This window comes from Pristis pectinata, chromosome 3 (assembly GCF_009764475.1).
Source record: "Pristis pectinata isolate sPriPec2 chromosome 3, sPriPec2.1.pri, whole genome shotgun sequence".
In the NCBI taxonomy this organism is placed as follows: Eukaryota; Metazoa; Chordata; class Chondrichthyes; order Rhinopristiformes; family Pristidae; genus Pristis; species Pristis pectinata.
In genome coordinates this window covers 14,770,422-14,793,164 of record NC_067407.1, presented here as the reverse complement: position 1 = coordinate 14,793,164, position 22,743 = coordinate 14,770,422, and the positions used below count along the sequence as shown (strand labels likewise).

The 22,743-nt window shown below is 40.1% G+C and overlaps 1 protein-coding gene across 4 annotated transcripts in view; it reads left to right on the top strand.

The window, feature by feature from the left end:
- The first annotated feature begins 256 nt into the window (after nucleotides 1-256).
- The window catches only part of evi5a (ecotropic viral integration site 5a), a 178,981-nt gene continuing 156,494 nt past the window's right edge, over nucleotides 257-22,743 (top strand). For 3 of the 4 annotated variants that reach the window (XM_052010846.1, XM_052010844.1, XM_052010843.1), the window contains exons 1-2: nucleotides 257-458; nucleotides 5,017-5,200. In XM_052010846.1, coding sequence (XP_051866806.1) covers nucleotides 5,174-5,200 — 27 coding nt within the window. In that variant the 5' untranslated portion in view covers nucleotides 257-458; nucleotides 5,017-5,173. The remainder of the gene's footprint in view (nucleotides 459-5,016; nucleotides 5,201-22,743) is intronic. The other variant, XM_052010845.1, reaches the window with a different exon arrangement.

Genomic DNA, 22,743 nt, shown 5'->3' with positions numbered 1-22,743 from the left:
GGACTGACGTCTGTTTTGCCCCTGACTGCACTGCACCTGCTCAGGATTGCAGTGTTTTTACCGCCACTTGCTGCGCCGGCTAAGGAGTTCTGCTTTTGGCTGCACCGCACCGCTCAGGACGGCACCGCTCACCACCTTCCCCCAGCTCCGGGATTACGGCACTCCGGGCAGCCGGCGTCCCCTGGAGCGGGAGGAGGAGGAGGAGGAGGAGGCGTGGCTCCATGACGTCACCGGCCCCGCCCCGCCCCGCCGGCTGCCGAGTTTGGGAACGGGCGGGGGGAGGAAGGTGGGGAGGGGGGGGGTTTGCCCGGGCGGCTGAACGAGTGGAGGTGCGCCCAGTCCGGGCCTCTGGCACACACTTGAACCGCGGGCTGTTCACCCTGTTGGCGCCTTCATGGGAAGTTAATCTTTGAAAGGAGGGCGAGAGAGGCGGCGGGCGTGTGTTTAATCTTTCCAAGGTAAGGGCCGGCCGTTTTAACCATTAACCAGCGGGGGCGGGCAGGCAGGGGCCCGCCGACCGGCCGGCCAGGCAGCCGGCCGGCCTCTGCTCTCCGGTCCCGCCCCGTCCATCCCCGGACTCCAGTGCAGGAACCCGCCTCCTGACGGCCCGGGCTTGCCGGTCAGCCGACTCTCCGAAACTCGGACAGGCAACGGGAGTCGACCGTAGGCCCGAGACTGGCCCCAACTCTTGCGGCCACCTCCGGCCCGGGGCTGTGGCGGACGGCGGCTGGGGAGTACTTTGAGGGGAGGGGTGGCTGGGGCCAGTGTTGTTCTGCGAGGGTTGGATGGTTTGTTTATGTTCCCCTGTTGGGCTGTCTCTGCTATACCCTGCCGTAGTGCAGCCAGGCCTGATTTCCAAGCAGCTCCCGCTGCCCCAGTGCCAGCCTGCTTGCAAGCAAATGTGAAAGCTCATCATCATTAATATTTTATCATTTTCTTGAGCTTTATTTTTCCACGTGCAATCCGGAGGATGATTTAAATGAGTACATGCATTTTAAACAACCGTTTAATAAACTCCCTTCGCCCCTAAATCTTTCAGTAGATTGGTCAGTGGTCGGTAGGGTGAAGTGAATTTCAATCAGCGTTTTGCCTGGTTGACGTTGAATTAAATACCACATCAGTGCAGTAACTGAAGTGAAATTCTGCGGTGTGTGCAGTTTTATACTCGTCTTGGTTTTGTGGTTTGTTTTAGTATTGTAGCTGGTACTGTTGCATATTGCTGACTTTTTTAAAGCAGGTGTAGATTGGTGCATTTAGGATAATTATCTGGTGCAGAAGGGGGTGAGCTGATGTGTTGTCATTTCATCTCTATATACTAAATTTTAGTCCAATTTGGACTTGGTGGTGTTATTCCCTCTTGTCATCTTTATTCCCTTCGCCAATCAGCTGTTTGAATTTTTTGCAATATTAAACCTTTGGAGACAATTCCCAGATTGATTATTGTTAATATTTTTTAAAACTGTACACTTTTCTACTTTTTGTAAAGCAGTTCTTTGGTACTGGTAATTCTTTAACAATGTGCCCAGTTGGATGGTGAGTTTCTGCAAATGCTGTACAGTTCAAGTAACTTTCAGCCTACTCCTATGCTCTCAATTCTTTGGAACCTTGGGTAATATCCCTTACCTGTAAGTACACTGAGGCTAATTTTAGAACCCCATTTCCATACTAATTTGACTAATTTCGGAACCTAACTGTGATTAAAATCACATTGTGATTAGAGGCAAGGTAAAAGGGGTACCCTACTCTTCTGAAATGAAGGAAGAAAGACAACATCTGCCGAAAAATGTTGGATAACTCTCTGGCACTGACTTGACAATGCAGTGAAAAATTTATCCTACTAAAATAGTTGGATTTAATGATAAAGAGAAATCAATTGTTCCAATTTACTCTTTTCCCATTGAGAAATTAAGAGTTCCATGTAGATCACACAATTGTTGTTACAATGACAAACATGTTGATGGAAAATATTAATTTGGAACGACTGGCTTTATGGGAAACTGGAGTGGTTGATTTTGAAAAGCTTTTGAGACTTTGAGTCTGATGCTTGAATATTTGAGCCTGGGTAGCTTACTGAGGTTTGCTTGCTTATTATTCTGTATGTTTTTCTTTTTGAGGTGGGCAGCCAATGAACATTGCAGTTGTTAATGTTTTTATTTGGTATGTAAACTGGAAAAGGTTGTTGTTATTTGTGTTATATAAATCAAATATATTTTATAAAGTATGAAGTGAAAGTGTTACATATTATTAAAGCATGTCATTTTGTTTTTAGTTTTCCTATAGTTACTTTCCACTTCTAATCCTATTCTTAATCTATAAATGTAGATTTTTTTTAGTAAGATTGGTGGAAATACTGTTACCTTTCCCATTTTCTTCCTTGATACAGGCCAGGGATTGGAGAGGGTTGCTCCTTCAGTGTAGGTGATCCCTTTGACAAGTGCTTTCGTTTGGTGACTCACTAAACCAGCTGTGAAGCCCAGAAGTGTTTTTAAATAAGTGCAAGAGTACTGCTGTACTTTGCAGTTTTGATTTGTTTCTTCCCATTAAATTTGGATTCACTTGTAGTGATTGATCTGGTTAATAGCGTAAATGAACTTGTATTCTTGAAGCTGTTGCTCAGTGTTGACAGACATTTTGAGCAGCTGATTAATCACCTGCTGTTTAGTTACATTGATTAGTTTAAACTGATCGGCACGACAGACAATTCCTTGTTTAAGTTGAAGCAGAATGCTAAAATTGCACAGCATCTGCTGAGAGAGAATTATATTTCAAGTCAATGATCTTTCAGCAGTGGGAAAATTAGAGACAAGCAAGTTTTAAGATGCAGAAAGAAGGGGAAGGCGTTGGAGATTGGTATGCAACGGAGATGAATGACCAAATGGATGAATGTCAAAGTGAAAACAAGGTGGTAATGGGCTGTAAGAAAAAGCTATTGGTCTTGAGTAGGTGGTGTAAAATGGTAGCTGCAGAATTGTCAAACTCTACTTCATTGTAGACTCAGCTGGCTCCATCTGGGTACATCTCTCCCCACCATTTCTGAACAGTCCAAGGAATACTACCCTTTTTTTGCACTATTTATTTATTTTTGTAACTTATAGTAATTTTTGTCTTGCACTTAACACGACGCTATTACAGAGCCAGTGATCGGGGTTCGATTCCCGTCACTGTCTGTAAGGAGTTTGTACGTTCTCCCGTGTCTGCATGGGTTTCCTCTGGGTGCTCCGGTTTCCTCCCACATTCTAAAGACGTATGGGTAGGTTAACATGGGGTTTAAAATAGGCGGCACAGACCTGTTGGGCCGGTAGGACCTGTTACCATGCTGTAAATAAAATTTTTTTAAAAATTAAAAAATTTAAACCTGATTTTTGATTTGTATTTCATGAGACTGTCAGGACTAAGTCAAAAGATGAAGTGCTGTTCCTCAAGCTTGAACTGTGTAGGAGGCTGAGGATGCAGATGGGAGTGGGACAGGGAACTGAAGTGACAGATGACTGGAAGTGCTTTCAGACTGAATGGAATATTTGGCAAAGCAGTTGTCCAATCTCTCTTTCATCTTCCTATTATAAAAGGATAACTAGTTGCAAGCAGGGAATATCAATAACTAAATTTAAAGCAGTACTTCTAAATTACTGTCTCAACTGAAAGGAATGTTTTGTGTTGAACTGTGGTAAGGGCGGAGGTAAAATGGGATGTTACATCTTGCGCAGTTGTTTGGGTAGGTGTCAATGGGAGGGTGTGATGAAAAAGTGAACCAGTGCTTCCTTTGGAATATGGAAAAGTGAGAGGAGGAGATGTCTGGTGGTGACATCGCCTTGGAGATGATGGAAATGGAAGAGGATGATCTGTTTAAATTGAAGTTTGGTGAAGTAAAGTGAAGTTGAAAGGTGACGACAAGTGATGCCCTTTTGTGGCTGTGGACAGAGGGAGAGGTTAAGCGGACTGGGTCTCTGTAGATTTTGGAAGAACGAGAGGTGATCTCATTGAAACTTTAAATATCCTTATGGTGTTGATAGTACTGAGGCAGAGTTGATGTCCCCCCAGGTTGGGATGTCGAGAACAAGGGAGCCATAGTCTCAAAATAAGCAGTCAGTCATTCAGGTAAGATAAATAGTGAATTTTTGAAATCTCTATCAAAGAGAGGTATGGAGGTTCAGCTGTCGCCTTGTCTGGTATTAAAGATTTTTTTTGATGCAGAGAGAATTGAGGGATATGGGATTAGTACAGAAAAGTAGCTCAAGTAGAAAGATCAGCTGTGATCTTATTGAAGGGCTGAGCAAGCATGAAGGACTGAGTGGTTTACTCCTTCTGTTTCTTTTGTTCTTAAGCTCTGGTGAGAGAAGTATGGTAAATGGAATTAAGGGCCCTGTTAACTGCAGTCGAGCAGAACCCTTTGTTGAGGAGACCTAGTTGTTACGTTTCACTTAGTGATGAATGTATTCTTGTCAGCACTGATACAGGACACAAACCAAGGGGTCCCAAGGAGAATTTGTTTAATGTGTCTCTTCTGATTAGCTCAAGTCCAATGCAGAGGGTAACCTGCATTTAATGTTCAAAGGATATTCCCATGGGAAATGCAAATATTGCATATGCTGGAAATGTGAAATAAAAGACAGAAAATCTGATATTGAGAAAAGTAAGTTCTGACAAAAGGTTAAAAGCCTGAAGTTGTTTTTCTCTCTGCGGATATGCTGAGCATTTCCAACATTTCCTGCCTTTTTAACAAAAGAAAAATAATGTAGATGCTGGAAATTATCTGAAAGAGAAACAAAAATAACTGGCAAAGCTCATCCCAGATGCATCCGCGGGCAGGGAAGCAGTTAACATTTTACCTCGAGGACCTTTCTTGAGAACTAGTTTAACTGAGCCTAGTTTTCTCTACTGCTCGCAGGGCAGTGAGCTAACTAATCAATGGTCTGAAGAAGATGTATATGTGTTGTTAATTTAATAGTTTTGTTTTATTGTACAATTTTTTCTTGCGACTATCTTGGTCACCACATTGTAACATTTGGTTCTTTTTAGGCATCCAACTGGTGAAATCTACTCAGACAGAATTCTTTCCACTGAATAATCTTTAACCCCACTTAATACCACCTGAAATTTGGGGAATTGATGTATCACAGCCAATCCTTCTCTTGGAATTAAACTACCAAAGGGACTAGAAAACTGTTTGAATGTCATGGGGGAACAGGACCAGGGCCAGATTGTGAGTAATGGCAAATTTAGCATTTTCAGAAAATGCAAATTATTGTGAGGCTTATCACAGTGTTGATTTTTGCTACCTTTATTTGGTGCATTTTGTTCTTGTATGGTATGTCATTTTTAAATCAATGTTTCTTCCATACCTTACTGAGCAGTCATTCCCTAGATTTTCTGGGCTTGCTTCTCCTCAACTATCACCAGATGCTGCAGTGTGTGGGAAGATTTTCTTGGATATCTTCCTCATTTATTTTTCCATCATGTCAGAATTGTTCCTACATTTGTAACCAGTGAGTCTGTGAATTGGCTCATTCTTTGGATTGTCTTATTCATCATGGATTATTATAGTTCCTTCTCTTGAATTTAGTTAAATACTTCAGGATATCTAGATGTAGCCACCATTTTCAGAATTTTTTTTCCCTAATGGGAACTGAACAGTTTAATTCAAAATCCCACCTCTTGTTTAGAGAGTTCTCATTTATGGCTTGAATACGTGTGTGTTTCGGTATCACTTCTCACTTTTTTTTAAAAAAAAGCTGAGTTTTAGTTATTAGTGGTGCTCAGAGAGAACCGGAAAATCCTATTTTCTGCAGTGATAGATTAGCTGAATCTCATATTTGACTGCCAAATGAGTGAAGTTCTCGGTTTTTGGCAAATGTTGGGGGAGGTAGTGTGGTGGTTAGCGTAACACTTCACAGCAACTGGGTTCAAATCTGGCCACTGTCTGTAAGGAGTTTGTACGTTCTCCCTGTGTCTGTGTGGGTTTCCTCTGGGTGCTCGGGTTTCTTCCCACATTCCAAAGACGTACAGGTTAGGAAGTTGTGGGCACGTTATGTTGGCGCCAGAAGTGTGCCGACACTTGCAGACTGTCCCCAGAACACTCTGCGAAAGATGCATTTCACTGTGTGTTTTGATGTACATGTGACTAATAAAGCTATCTTATCCTTCCGATAATCAGCTATGAGACTGCATTGCATACTGTTATTTCGTTTTGAGATGTCCAAATTAATTCACTCAGTTTGTAGATTCTGTTGACTGAATATCCATTTTTCAGAACTGGCTGTTTTGCTGTGGAGTTTCCTGAACTGATAACAACATTGAGTCATAAGGCATGGAAACAGGCCACTAGGCCAATGCAGATCATCCAGCATCCATTTACACTAATCCTGCGCTAATCCGATTTTATTCTTCCTCATACCCCCATCCATCCCACCCCCCCAGATTCTAACACTCAACTGCACACAGTGGCCAATTAACCTATCAGCCCACAAGTCCTTCTAATGTTGGAGGAAACCCATGCTGTCACAGGGAGAGCATGGAAACTCCATACAGCACCACAGGTCAGAATTGAACATGGGTTGCTGGAGCTATAAAGCAGCAGCTGTGCCACAACTGTCCACTCTCCAGAGTTGTGACATTAAAGTGAAATCTGCTGCTGCTTGTATAAATCTCCCACCAGCCAAAATGAAAGAAAGTAAATCTTTAACAATGCTGATGCACTACAGCAGGAAGAATGAGCTCTATGGAATTTTAGTGTGGCTAAGCATCATGATAAGATAAGATATCTTTATTAGTCACATGTACATCAAAACACACAGTGAAATACATCTTTTGCGTAGTGTGTTCTGGGGGCAGCCCGCAAGTGTCGCCACACTTCCGGCGCCAACATAGCACGGCCACAACTTCCTAACTTGTACGTCTTTGGAATGTGGGAGGAAACTGGAGCACCCGGAGGAAACCCATGCAGATATGGGGAGAACGTACAAACTCCTTACAGACAGTGGCCGGAATTGAACCCGGGTCGCTGGCAAGATTCAAGATTTGCTTTATTGTCATTTCTCTGAGTATTTACATACACAAGAAAACAAAATATTGTTTCTCACCAGCTCATATCAGTACAACAAAAAGAACAGTGATAAATATCTAAAATAGTCTATAAAAACATTTCTAAAACAAAACTAAAAACATATCAACACATATTCATATCTGTTAAAGTGCGTTTATGTATTAATAAGTGCTTATTCAGATCGAGATGAAGTTCAGCGTATCAGGTAACTATCAAACTGGTTCTGTATTGATGTGAGTATGTATGTGTGTGTGGAGGGAGAGCTTGTCAGTGGAAGGGGACACAGTCCATTTATGATCCTGACTGCTTGTGGAAAAAAGCTGTTCAGCATCCTACTAGATCTAGAGCAGATGCTCCTATATCTCTTCCCCAACGGCAGGAGGGAAAACAGGTTGTGAGAAGGGTGATGAAAGTCCTTAATGATGGCTGTAGCTCTACAAACGCAGTGTTGCTGATAGATCTCCATCAAAAAGGGGAGAGGGGCACCAATGATCCTGCTAGCTGTGTTCACCATCCTATTGAGCTGCTGTTGTTCGTTGGCCTTGCAGCTACCAAACCAGGAGGTGAGGCAGTAGGTCAGGATGCTTTCAATGGTGCCCCTGTAAAAAGTGATGAGGTATGGAATAGGGAGGCCTGCCTTTCTGAGTCTCCGGAGGGGGTATAGCTGCTGGGCTTTTTTAACGATGGCTGCAGTGTTAATAGTGGAGGTCAGATTATCCACTAAATGAACCCCCAGGAACTTAATGTTGCTGATCCTCTCCACAGCAGCACCATCGATAGTCAGCGGTGTATGATCATGCTTGCCAGCCCTCCTAAAATCAATTACCATCTCCTTTGTTTTGTCCACATTGAGGGCGAGATTGTGGAATCTGCACCACGCTGTTAGCTGCTCCACCTTCATCCTATGCAGACTCACTGTTGTGTCATCAGCGAACTTAATGATGTCGTTGGTGTTGAATCTAGCAATACAGTCGTGTGTGAGCAGGCTAAACAATAAAGGGCTCAGGACACAGCCTTGAGGTGAGCCGCTGAGATGGTTCCTGATGTATGACTGCCAACTCTTAACTGTCTGCTGCCGCTGCGTCAGGAAATTGAGGACCCAATTGCAAATGCCAGTATCCACCTCTAACAGCCTCAGCTTTATGCTAACCGCCACACTACCGTGCCTAACTCTGGTATATTCCCTCCCTCTCGGTTTGATAATTTCTGGGAAGGGCAAAGTAAATATTGTGGCTAATGCAGTGAACGAAATCGTGTAATTCACCATTGACTCGTGATACAATGCTGATATGTTTCAGGAGATCACCACAATAATTGAAATGCAAACATTTACATTCCTTAGATGATGATTTTAGTTATGTTGAGGAACTTGTTTAGTTCCTTTTTGATTGTCCCAGGGAAATTACCAGTTAGACAAACCACCTGACTCTTAATCTAGATTTTTGGTAACATGGAAGTGCAGCATACCACTCTACTTTCCTTTTGTGTCACCACACTTGATGCCATGAATAGTGCGGGTGGCAACCAGATATTGGGGGAAAAAATTGGCTGTTCCCATAATTCTCAGTATCACTTGTTCCATTCATGACAACTTGCGTGACACTATACATTTTAATGGCTTTAGGTCAGATGATTCAAATGATGCATGGGATAAAACAGTGCTGTGTTTCAGCTCATTGGGCACTTTTTTCTCTCTGTACTCTTAACGAGATTTTCCTATGAACATGGATGTAATGTACCTTCATACATGATCAAATGGAAGGACTTTTAACTTGTTCAGGGTGAAAGAGGAGTTAAGGGTGCAACAAGTCTTGATCAGAGAACTTCGCTGCACTCATAATAATGTACTAGTTGCCTGGTTAGAAAGTTAACCTCATTTTCTCTCAGATTTCTTTCCGAAACCACGTTCTCCCTCACTATTAGCAAACTGTAGTTATGGGGTTCCACTCACAGCCCACTATGCCCCGTGCAGAATGGAGGCCCCTGGAGCAATAGACCACACGGGATCACGAAAAGTTAATGCAGATGCTGGGATCGCAAGTGGTTGGGAATAGGAAAACAAATGAGGCAGAGGCTGGATGTACCACAGTTTGCCAAAGTGTAAATCTGATTCTGAGTAACTGATCTTCACATGACATGATAGGGAACACAACCAATTCCTTATCTAATTTAGGATCTGCACCTATCCTACAAACGCTGTACAAGATGACCTATTGTAGAGCCCTTCATCAACACTTTAAGATGGATGGCACATGGGGTTGTTCAGTTATGCTCAACCACCCTTTAGATTTACAATATAGTGTTAGTATTTCATCAGTGTTGCAGTCTGTCACTTCTGTGAAGCACTGCCCCTTGCGTTTAGAGAGGGTGTTGCTGGAGGGTGGTACTGGGGGAATGGGTAAAAGTAGTTGGACAGTGTAATACAAAGTGTTCCATGACATTGTATAAGCATGATCAAAACTTAAATGAAGAAAGACTAATTGGAAAAACATAGAGGTTAGATTTGAGGAAGTACAAGCAATACATTATTGTGTTTGACAAATTTGCAGGTGCTAGGAACATATTCTTGGAAGTTTTTGCAAAATGACCTTTCTTCCACCCACTTCAGAACTGTTCCTCATTAGCGTTCCCTTCTTTTAAATATGCTTTATGGTGAAACTGATTTTATTTAATGAAATTCAATGTACTGATGAAAACTGTTCTGGACATGTAATTAGTTTTACTTTTTTTTTGCATCAAACACTTTTACCCATTGATATAAAAGTCATTTTCAGAGTACTTCACTGTGGTCATTAGGGAGGTTTGAGAGAATGTTAGAGGATGACTTAAGATCTCTATTTTTCTCTTGGGGAAGCAGGCAAGATCTGGATGACCCTTTCCCAGTTATCCAGCTGCCATTGGAATCTTAATAGAACAGGAATAGAACTTGTTACTGAAACATTTATATGCTTGGTGAAATTTAGGAAGAAAACATTAAAGCACATTCCAATCTAAATTGATATAGATGATTGTGTTTTATATAATTTAGTCCAACTGGAAGTTATTGTAGAACAACATTTTCTGGCAGGTTTGCTCTCCCTTTGAGCTAATTAACATTTGCTTAGGGCCTTTGATAGGTGTCAGCAGCCCTCTGCTACCTTGCCGAGGTAGCCATGCTTTACATGTTTATTAATTTGCTGTATTGGCTGGGTACTTGACTGAGGATCACTGCTGAGGTTAATTGTGACCTTTGTTGAAGTGGTTGTGATTGGAAGGAAGAATCGCAGCTAAGAGAATGAGCACAAAAATTATGTTGCCATTCCTGTGTCATACTGGGAGGGATCTGCAATGTTGGAGTTGCATTCTTTTGGTAAAGATGCTAAACAGAGCCCCCATCTGCTCATTAATGTGAATGTGGCAGAAATTTGAAGAAGAGGCAAGCTGTCTCTGCCCAAAACTTTATATCTAAATTCCAAATTGGCTAAAACAGATTTGGTCAGTATCAAAGTGATGTTTGTGGGACATTGCTCTTTGTAAATTGTTGTCTTTCTTATTTGCAACTGTAGCTATACTTGAAACTTACTTGGTCAGCTGTAGAACGTTTTAGGTCATGATAATGAACATCCTTAAACCAAGATACTTTCTCTAATTTTTTTCACCTCTCTCAGTCCATGGTGCTGAGATTGCTTGTAGTACTACTAGCTGCACTGGTGGAATTGAAGCTTCTGATCCAAGTGATTCAGTACTGTACCAGGTATCCTTTACAAACCAGCCCATTGGCAGAAATGTTCCTCTTGCCTTTATGTGGACCAATTTTTAGAATTAAAACATCAGCACAGAATACGTAGAAAAGAGCCAACCTCAGTAAATTGTTGAAACAAAAAATGTGCATCAATTCCTTATTAGAATGGATCTGCAAGCATAAGCATGGAAAATTGTAACAATAGCCAAATTTCAAGGTTGTCTTTGAAGTATCTTAGTTATCTGCAGTGAACCTTTGCCCTTGAGTGTATTTTGTCTGTTGTTGGCATGATTGAATGTATGCTTTCATCAATAGCAATTATGCTCGTGAAATCAGGTGGGGAAATATAGGTATTGAGGAACTTGGGTAAAATTGGTCCGCTGACATTGTGCTATGTGCTACGTTCAGTTTTTACCATTAGTTTAGAATTTAATTTGCACCTTTGTAATCCTGTTCATTACAAAGGCAGCGAGATTCTTGGACGAAAGAAAGTAGCTCATTTACAGGCCATTCCTGGGTTAAGAACGCCCAGCTTATGGACACCTCTATGTATGAATGATTTCACTCAATATTATTGAATTCAAAAGTCTGACGTACGTACGTACGCTTGTTCTTAAACGGCAGAACTAGTTTCCTGTCTCTCTCCACTTTTAGTAATCTCCACTTTTAAATCATGCTTTTGATGCTATTTATTACAATACAGTGGAGGTATGGTTACTGTATTGAGTGATTATTCAATATTTTCTGATTTGTGGACAAAATTGACTTATGGACATGTAAACATTTCATCATCGCCTTTTATAATCATGGCAAGTTTTTGAGAATAAACTTGCCAGTTAATCTTAATATGATGTTTCAGACTTTGTTGTCAAAGTCAGTGATGTGCATTATAGTTATTGTTCTTAGATCTCTAAAAACAAAGGAGAATGTTTTTTTTATTATTATTTCATTTATTGCAATCCATCAATGAATGTACTTCAAGCTGAGTGAAGAAGTCACTGCTTAATATTAAGCATTACTAACTGATGAAATCCAGATCTAATAAACCTGGATGTCTTTTGTCTCTGACATTCTTGATTTATTATCAGGATAAGTTGTGTTTCAGGAGGTGTGGCTGACCTCATTTCTCTTTAAGGAAATCAAACATTTACTGCTGGAACATTCTCCTTAAAAGGACACATTCCATTTGGCTAACCAGAGAATTCAGGCATATCTTGGTGAATGCCAAGATTCAAGGAGTGTAGTTGGAGGAGGCATGTGTCAGGAGAGATACCAGAGGACCTTAAATCTAGGAAAGCTAAGGTTGTCCCCTTGTTCAAGAAGGGCAGTTGAGATAAGCTTGGAAATGACAGGCTGATGAGCCTTACATCAGTGGTAGGGAAATTGCTGGGGAAGATTCTGAGAGACAATATTTTTGTTTGCTTGGAAAGGCAGGGACTGACTCGGAGGAGTCAGCATGTTTTTTTTAACAGGGGACATCTTGTCTCACAAATCTGAGTAAGTTTTTTGAGGAGGTAACCAAGGAGATTGATGAAGGCAGGGTGGTAGATGTTTCCTATATGGACTTCAGTAAGTCTTTCGACAAGGTCCCAAATGGTAGGCTGGTCCAGAAGGTCAAGGCATAAGGGATCCGAGGTGTGTTGGTGAACTGGATCCAGAACAGGTGATAGGAAGCAGAGGGTAGTGGTGGGTGGGTATTTTTCTGACTGGAAATCTGTAACAAGTAGTGTACTGCAGGGATAGGTGCTGGGGCACTTTTTGTTTCTAATGTAGTTGGATGAGAATGCAGGAGGTATAATTAGTATGTTTGCAATTGCATGCAAATTGCTGGAGCCATAGATAGTGAACAAAGTCATCCAAGGATACAGCTGGAAAGTTGGGTGGAGCATTGGCAGATGGAATTTAATCTAGACAAGTGTGAGGTAATACACTTGGGGAAGTTAAATTCTGGTTGGGCATATCGAATATATGGCAGGAACCTCAGAAGCATTGATGTCCAGAGGTACCTTGGGGTGCAAGTACCTTCTGTCAACCTATCTGTTCTTCTGTGGACAATGCAATGGATGTATTTTTCATCAAGTATGCAGTTTGAATTGTCCTATCTGTGAACAACAATTTACCTCCTACATGTGAAACTAGTTAATTCAGCTTGACAAAGCAATGGAAATTGAAAACCAGAAGCTGGAAATCTGGAATAAAAACAGTGCAGGAAATACTCAGCGGTCAGGCAGGACTCTGCGGAGATGGAAACCAGAGTTAATTTTTCAGATCAATAACCCTTCACAACTGGAGGATCTTTGACCTGAGAAGTTAACTTTTTTTCTCTCTCCGCAAAACACTGTGGGATGTGCTGAGTATTTCCAGCACTTCCTGTTTTTATTTCTGACTAAGTAACAAACTGCTGGCATTTTGTTTTTTGGTTGGCATGAGCTGATGGGCGATGCAGGAGGGAGGAGCATTAGATCCCAGCAAGTCAAGATGATATTTCAGAAGTATTTGCTCATTTCCATTCATTTATCCGCAATCTTTAGTATAATAAAATATTTGAAGATATTACTCAACAACTTACTATTTTGGGAGTCTATTCTGTGCATTTAATAGGATTAAGATTTAGTTCCTTTTTTTTTGCTTGAAGCCTGATAATTTTCTTTTCACATCTCGTTCTGTGCTCATAATCCAAAGGAAGTAACCTAATTTTACAAATATTGTTCATGTGAATTGAATATTTAGTAATGTCTTTTTTTCAGTCGCAGCCACAGGTCATGCTGCTGCCTCACAGCTCCAGTGACCTAGGTTTAGTCCTGAACTTGGGTGCTGTCTGTATGGAGATTGCATATTTACCCTGTGACTGTGTGGGTTTCCCCATTGCTCTGGTTTCCTCCCACGTCCCTGGTTAGTAGGATTAATTGGCTACAATAAACTATCCCAGCTGTAGGTCAGTGGTTGGAGATCGGGGTGCACATCAGAGGGAATAAATTACTGGGAAATAAGTGGAGGAATGAGATTGATGGAAATGCTCTGAGAGCTAATGTGGACTTGATGGTCCAAATGGCTGCTTCTTGCAGATTTAGTTAACTAATGATAGTCTTACTGACATAAAGAGGGATGACCTAAGTTCAAGAAACCAGTAGCTTTGATGGAGATGAGAAATAATGAAGGCAAGAACTCACTTGTGGGATTAGTGTGCAGGCCCCCGAACAGTAACCAGAGAGTAGGGTGGAGTATAGAAGAAGAAATGATGGGAGCTTGTCAGACAGGTACGGCGATAATCATAGGGGATCTTCATCTGCGTAAATCAGATGGACAGTGATGGCCTTGGTGAGAAGTTCGAGTGTTTTGGGGATAATTTTTTAGCAGCCAACCAGAGAGCAGGCTGGACTGGAGCAGGTATTGTGCAATGAGATGAAATTAACTAATAACCTCATAGTGAAGGCACCCTTAAAATAATGTTGTGATTGTATTCTTTACTTAATTTGAGGGAGAGAAGAATTAGCCCAAGACTAGTATTCTAAACTTAAAATAGGGCAATCATGAGGGCTAGCTGAAGTGAATTGACAAATTAGGCCAAGGGATTGGTCAATTGAGATGTGACAGATGAGGAATATTTCAGAATATGCAGTATAGACACATTCCAGCAAGAAAGAAAAATTCTCAGAAGAGGACCCACCATCCATGGTCAACTTGGGAAAAAAAAGTTAAAGGTAAAAGGTTTCCAATGTGAAAAGGTGAGTGGCAGGTGAGAAGGTTAGATAGAATATAAAAATGAAAGAATGAATGACTAAAAAATTAATGAAGTAAAATTAGAGTATGAGACAAAGAGCTAGAACTGTAAAAACAGTTTCTATAAGGATTTTTAAAAAAATTAAGAGTGAGCAGTGGTCCAATAGAGAGAGTCAGGAATTAATGATGGAAAATAAGGAAATGACATGATTTGCACAGATATTTTGCTTCAGTCGTCACTATAGATGATAGAAGTAACATCTCAGATCAGAAATTGGAAGGAAGGAACTTAGAATTATAATCACCAGGGAAGTGCTGAGCAAATTGAGCTGCAAACTGACAGATCCCTTGGTCCTGATGGACTTGAGACAATGGTATTGAAAGAAGTGGCTAGAGAGAGAGAGTTGATGTATTCGTGTTAATTTTCCAAACTTTCCTATATTTGGGGGAAGAAAAATATCAAATGTAACTCTTATTCAGAAAGAATGGTAGACAGAACACTACAGGTCATTTACTTAACATGTGTCTTGAGGTTATGTTAGAAGCTTACAACTGGGCACTTAGAGAAATAATGATCTTGTGAAAGGTAATTTGTGTTTGACCAAATTATTGGATTTCAATGAAGAAATGTGTTGTAGATAAATGAGAACAATGGAAGAACTACGGTATTTGGTAAGTTGTTGCTGAATCCAAGGTTATTTCAGAAAATAGAAGCACATGGTGTAATAAGTAACCTCTTGGCACAGACAAAAGATTATTTCCTGTTAGTCAGGTTAAGAGTGGGCATAGGTGGGCCACAGGAATCTGTGCTGTTCCAATTTGTAAAAATGACTTGAATGAAGACACCAGAGGTGTGCTTGCTAAATTAAATGATAACACGTAAATAGGTAGGAAAGAGAGTTGGAAAAATATGACAGTCTATTTGTTCATGGGCTTCAGTAAGGCCAGTGTTTAATCACTCCCCCCACCCTCACCCTCCATTGCCCCTTGAAATAAGTACCTAGCAAGGCCATTTTGGAGTCAACCAGAAGAACCAAAGCTAAGGAGAGAAAATATGATCATGGAACATGGCCAAGAATAGATTCAACTTATACAATGGAAGGACATTTTATTCTGATTTGAGTTGATTTTTAAAAATGCTATTCTATTTTGTGGAATTATAATCTGAATGGTACTGTGTTCATCAACTGGACTATACAGTGTTTCTAAATTTATTTATCTGTGTTTGTATTTGGAATTTGGGCCATTAATAAAAAATCTTGGTTAAGTTTTCAATTTAGACTGGCAGGGTTATTTTTTTCATGTGAATTGAGAGATTTGCAAAGGAATACAAAAGTGACGTATCTGGGAATACTACAAATCAGAAATAGAAAATTATGGAACACAGCATCCATGGAGAGAGAGAGTACTTCTCTCCCTGCTGATGCTTCTGAAAGGCAATTTACGGTAAAGAGAAGAGAATTACCTGGTTTTGTTAGGTACAGATATTATGCTAAAAAAAAATGGTATTTTTAAGATATTTTAATTGAGCATTAGCAAGTGATTTTTCCCCTGCATCAGTTGTAATTAGAAATAATATTTTATTGGACACACAGAATTGCATGAATTTCTGTGCTTTTTTTCAGAATTCCCTTTTGTTAATCAGAGTTAGAAAAATAATAGACTTTATCATGTTGTTGAATGTAATGACCGTATTAAGCATGATGTTGTCCAACAGACATTAATTTAGTTTTGAGATGAATGGCCAACTGACCTTTGCTGCTGTTGAGGTGCTGACCATAAAGCTTTTTTTTTTGAAAAATGCCATGCTTGAAGAAGCTTGTGGTTAAGTTCATGTAAAGAAGGGTCAGAGGGGAAAGGAGGAATTTGCAATAGCCAGCTTTTGATCTGTAAAACACTGTCTAGAAAGGCAATAGAAGCTGATTCAATAATAACTCTCAAAGTCAATTGAATAAATGGTTGAAGTAGGAAAATAGGCTGTGGGAAAAGATCAAGGGAATGGGACTAATTGGATAGCCCTTACAAAGAATTGGCACTAGTACAATGAGTCAAATGGCTACTTTCAGTTGTGATTCTGTATGAGGCCCTCATTGGTCAGCTATGACAGATTGTGACAAACTGTAGAGAAGCTCTGGATAACACATGCTGTTTGCAATTTTATTAAACTTACATTTTTGTTAAAGTTTAATTGCTTGACTTTAACAGGGGGACATGAATATTCAGATTAACATTTTCTTTTTACTGTTATTATGTTTTGGGCCAGTGATACTGCAATGAATCATATCTAAATAGAATACTTCCTGGTGATTTACGGCTGCAGATTTGATGAACTGCTTCATGAGTCATACTTTTTGGAATACAAATGACTGGATGGATTCTGCCTCATTTTAAATGTAGAATGTCTTTTTGAATAATGTCAAATATTCAGATCAGGCAGCACCTGCAGAGATGAACAGAATATTGTGTAGATGGAAGTATTTTTGACTGCATGATGCATGTTTTTTGATGTACACTATATTTTGTTTTAACTAATGGCTATACCAAAGTACATTCAAGGTGAATTATTAAACCATCAACATAGTATTTCATAACCTTTTGTAAAAGCTGATGTCATGCAGTCTTTTGTTTGTAAACTACTGCAGAGAATAACTTAATGATACTTCAAGTAAGTATTACTGTAGGTCATAAAAGACTGCTATATCCTCCAGTCAATTTTAACCGTTTGTTCTTCTAATAGTTATGAAAAGCTTCACCAAAATTACTTACTGGCATACATTGCACCTTAAGTTTATGAAGCATTATGATGAATAAAAGAGATGGAATAAACAATGCAGTTGGAAAGATAAATAATACACAGTTTTTTAAAGTGCAAATTAAAATTACTTGATATTATTCTGGATCATTAAAAACTGTTACCTCAAATATATTTAATATAAAGTAAGACAGTCTGTCCTAATGCCCAAGATATTATTATTATCACTTCAGTTGCTTTTATGTGCCTCCAGCACCCAACCCAATAACCCAGTGTCAAGTTATATGTAGCAGATTTCAGACTGGAGGGAATAATTGGGGGGTAGGGGTTAATACTTATTCTGAAAAGCATGACAAAACTTCCTAGTCATGAATTTTCACAATCTGTATGAGTTCAAATGAAATCCATAAGCATTCAGTTTAAAATCTTTCCATTCTTATTGGCTTAAGGTGCGGTATAGTGGTTTGAGACAAACCAAAGTGTGGTAAATAAGCACAGAAAATGCTGGAAACAACTGGAAGGTCAGGCAGCATCTGTGGAAGAGAAGCAGTGAATGTTTCATGTCCTAGGTCCTTCGTCAGAAAATATGGGAAATAAATGCTTATTTTGTTGTCAACAAGTAAAAGATCAATATATGACCCCATTTAACCATTAGTTATAGAGTCATACAGCATGGAGACAGGTCCTTCAGCCCAAATCTTCCATGCCAAGTGTGTTGCCCAGCGAGCAAGTCCATCTGCCTGCGTCTGGCCCATAGCCCTCTAAATCTCTCTTATCCATGCACTTATCCAGGTGGCTTTAAATGACCCTATTTAACCATGTTAACAGACATGTCAAGAATTTGCATTACTTGCTCCTCTCCAAGTTAACGTTGGCTGTCCAGCTTTACCTTCCATGTTGCTTTGACTCCACATTCCTAATTTCAATGCTGCAATTTGGTGTGTGTAAAATTGAGGGGACAACTGGACACCCAGACAAAATTGGAAGGAAATGGTACCATTAGCAGAAGGCTCACAAACTGGGAGGCATAGATTTAAAGTAGATGAGGAAACTCTTTTTTTCCCCCCAGAGGATGAAAGAGTCTGGAACACTGACTGAAAATGTGGTCAAGGCAGAAACCCTCAGCACATTTATTCAGTACTTGGATGTGTACTCGAAGAGCCATGACCTGCAAGGCTGTATGCCTAGGGTAGGAGTATGGGATTAGTCTGGGCAGCTCTTTTTCAACTGACATAGACATCATGGACCAAGTTTCAAGTTCAAACTTCAAGTTCATTGTCAAAGCTATATGTACCCAGGATATAAATACACGAAAATTGGCTTTTTGCGGCAGCAGCACAGTACATTACAAACATGACAACATGAATTACATAAACTTAAATTAACATAAATTACATATAACTTGTGCATAAGACAATAAGCTTGACTTTCGACTTGATGGAAAGAATTTAGCGTTTTTCAGGTTGGTTCAACCGTCGCTGTCTGTAAGGAGTTTGTACGTTCTCCTGTGCCTGCATGGGTTTCTTCTGGGTGCTCCAGTTTCCTCCCACATTTCAAAGATGTATGCGTAGGTTAACATAGGGGTTTAAAATGAGCGGCATGGACTCGTTGGGCCGGAAGGGCCTGTTACCACACTGTAAATAAAATTTTAAAAATTTAATTTAAAAAAAACCTGATGGCAGTGGGGAAGAAGCTGTTGTTGAACTTTTGATGTGTGAATCTTCAAGCTCCTGTACCTACTGCCTAATGGCAGTAATGAGAAGAGGGCATGGCCCAGATGGTGGGGGGGTCCTTACTGATGGATGACACCTTCCTGAGGTATCACCTCTTGGGGATGTCCTCGATGGTTGGGAGAATGGTACCTGTGATGGAACTGGTTGAGTCCAGCACCCTCTGTAGCCTCTTGTGTTCCAGTGCATTGACCTTCTCATACCAAGCTGCAACCAGTCAGAATTGTCGGATTCGGTTATTTTCAAATCCGCAGGTTCTTTCAGGAGTCCAAGAATGAGTTGAAGACAACTTGGTACTTCACAAAGTTTTATTGGAAAAGTTTAAAACACAGAAACAGTCACAGAGCACATGGCACTAGCCTTACTACTAGGAGATGAGCCGAGACACAGGAACTAAAAATGAGCTAGCGCCGGGGGGGGGTGGGCGGGGGCGGGGGGAGGGGGGTGGAAGAGAGCAAGAGAGAGATTAACAAAAATCGACACCTTTTATACCTGAGATAAGAGGTACTCCTCAGATAACAATAGTCCAATCAGGAAACCTATTAGATACCTGAGGCAAAACCAACCAATGAGAAAACACGTATTCAACTGATGGATGAACAAATAAGCTAAAAAGCGGTTATACCTTGTACAGCCACTTGAGGTGTATTAAACACCATACATATTAAAAAAACTACTTAAAACAGTCAAATCCAACAGAATGCTTTCCACTGTACATTTGTAGAAGTTTGTCAGAGTCTTCAATGAAATGATGAATCTCCTTAAACTTCTAAGAAAGTAGAGACATTGGCGTGCCTTGCTCATGGTTACATCTATGAGCTGAGCCCAGGTTAGATCCTCTGAGATGTTGGCACCCAGGAACTTGAAGCTGCTCACCCTTTCCACTGCAGACACAGACCTTTCAATGACGACTGGTGTGTGTTTGCCTGACTTCCTTTTCCTGGAGTCGACAATCAGTTCCTTGGTTTTGCTGATATTGAACACAAAGTTGTTGTAAAGTAGCCTTTTTCTGTATTGTATATTTTCTATGATTCTGTGTCTATAATTGACTTACAAATTTAACTTTAATTTTCTCTGTGCATTTGCTTCAATACTGATTGAGTATTGCCCTGTTTTCTTATTTTTAGATTTCCACCACTGCAGTGCTTTGCTTAGTGTAGTTCCTTTACTTCAACTGAACATTAATCAAATATGATCCAGTAATGTAGTTATGGGTGCCTTTTTGTTTTGGCTAACTTGACATTAAAGCACTTTGGGGACGCTGCTTGCTTGTTCCTGCTTCACCATTGTTCAGACCAATTTCCTACGTTAGCATTATCTTAATTGATACAATGGCCTGATAAGTGATCAGGTTCTAACTATGTCTGAATTTAAATTTTAAGTGTTTGCAATGCAGGATGGTAAAATGTTTTCAAGCAAAATCCATTCATTTTACTTTACTATTCTTAAAGTATTATTTAAACCATTATGCGGTCAGAACTAGTTTAAAATTAAGATTATTTTGAATGCTATTTAGAGTGTAAAGGCTGATGTCTATTAAACTAGTTATGTCGTTTAATCTAAAGCTTCAATAGAGTGGATATAACATTAAAGACTTAATCAGCAGAAAAGCAGCCAATTAGGTCCTTTGTTTATGCCAGATCTATAAAAAGAGTTTATCTGATTATTCTTATCATCCTGTTGTTTCCCATATCCTTTCAATTCTTCTATTTAGACCATATATCCAGTTCCTTTTTGAAAGTTGCCTTTGTACCTGTGACACCGCCACTTGAGAGAGTGCATTTCAGATCACGTTTGCTGTGTAAATTTATTTAAGAAAATTGTAGATATTGGAAATTTGAAATAAAAATAGAAAGGGTTGTAAATATTCAGCAAGTGAGTCAGCAACTGTGGAACAAGAGACTGATATATTTCATCAGAATAGAACTTGTTATTGCTCAGGTTCTTCTGAGGGTGTTGAAAATCTGTTTTCCCCAGAATATTGTCTCTCCTACCAGTAGAAATAGTTTTCCGGTTACTCACACAGAACCCTTTATTTACTGCATACTGAAGCAGCATTTTAAAGTAGTTATCGACATTTGGATGCCTTCCCTTTATATTTGAGCTGCTTTCATTGTAGATTACTATAACTACTACCTACATTTTAGTGGTATCTTTAATAAACCAAAATGGCCCAAGTCACTTCAGAAAACTACTATGTAATTTGACACACTGCAAGGAGAAATTTTGAAGGTAGTCTTAAAGGGGGGAGGAAGAGTTGGAAAGTATTCTGGGTGGAACTCCAGCACACAGAAGTTTGGCAATTGATGTCCAATGGTAGAACAATTAAGTTTAAGAGACCAGAATCGGAGAAATTATAGGAATGGTAGAGATTGGACAATGTGAGTCTGCGGAGTGATTTGAAAACAATGGTGAGCAGTTTAACACCAAGGATTTGCTTCATGAGGGGGAGGGGTCAGTTGTGGAAATTTAGGCATGGGCAATGGTTGAAAGAGATGGTGCAAATAGTTTAGCAGATATCATGGTGGGTATTCTCACAACATTTAAGAAGCACATAGATGAGCAATTGAATTGTTAAGGCAAAGAAGGCTACGGACCAAGTGCTGGTAAATGAGATCAGTGCAGAAAGGTTCTTGTTGGTTGCATGGGCATAGTTGGTCACTAGACCTGTTTCTGCACTGTATGACTCTAATTCTGGGCAACCTCGAGTTTGTGTAGGATAGAGTGAGGGAGGCCTGTCTGGAGTTGGTTGAATCAAGTCAAGAGGAACAAAAGTGCAAATGGGTTAGCAGCAGGTAATGTTGCATGAAAAGGAGAGATGGAGCTAAATGGGCCATAAAGGACATGGTTGAAGAACTAAATGAGCATTCCACATCTGATTTTATGAAGGAAGATGTAGGTCTTATGAGTTGCTGGATGAGTTAAATATCAATGAAGAGGCACTACGTAAATGCTTGCTGCGCTTATCATGGATAAATCACTCAATCCAGATTGGATGCATGTTTGGTTTCTGTGGGAATTGAGGGTGGAAAGCTCCAGTGACCTGGGTTCAATCCCAACCTCTGGTGTTTTCTCTGGAGTTTGCACGCTCTTCCAGTAGTTGCATGGGTTCCCTCTGGCATCCCCAGTTTCTTCCCACATCCCAAAGAAGTGCAGATTGGTAGTTAATTTCCCATGGTAAATTGTCCCTAGTATATAGGTGAATGATAGAATTAGGGAGAGGAGGGGTGGTTGATGGGAATGAGGAGAGAATAAAATAGGGTTAGTGTATGGTTATTGTAAATAGGTGCTTGAATGAAGGGCCTATTTCTGTGCTGTATGACTTTCTGCATTTATCTGTAAATATGGGGATGGTGCATGAGGATTGGCGATCTGCAAATGTTACATCCTTATTTCAAAAAAAGGTGCAAGGAAAAACCCAACAAATACAATTCAGTCAGTTTGATCTTTGTAGAAAAGATCATCAGGGTGAGAATTGGTAGTTACTTGTGCAAGTGTGGATTGCCTATTGAGAGTCAACATGGATGTGTTAAAGGTAAATCATGGTTAACTAACTTAATAGAATTTTTTTAATGAATTCACAGAGTGGGTTGATGAGGGAATGTTGATTTGGTGTATGTGGACTTTCAAAAGGCATTTGATATTGTGTTGCATATCAGGCTTAGCTATATCGAAGCCCAGAGAATAAATAAAAGGGGATTAAAAAAAAATTGACTAATGAATAAGAATTAGAGCGTAGTTGTAGATAGTTATTATTCAGTCTGGTATGTACAGTGATGCT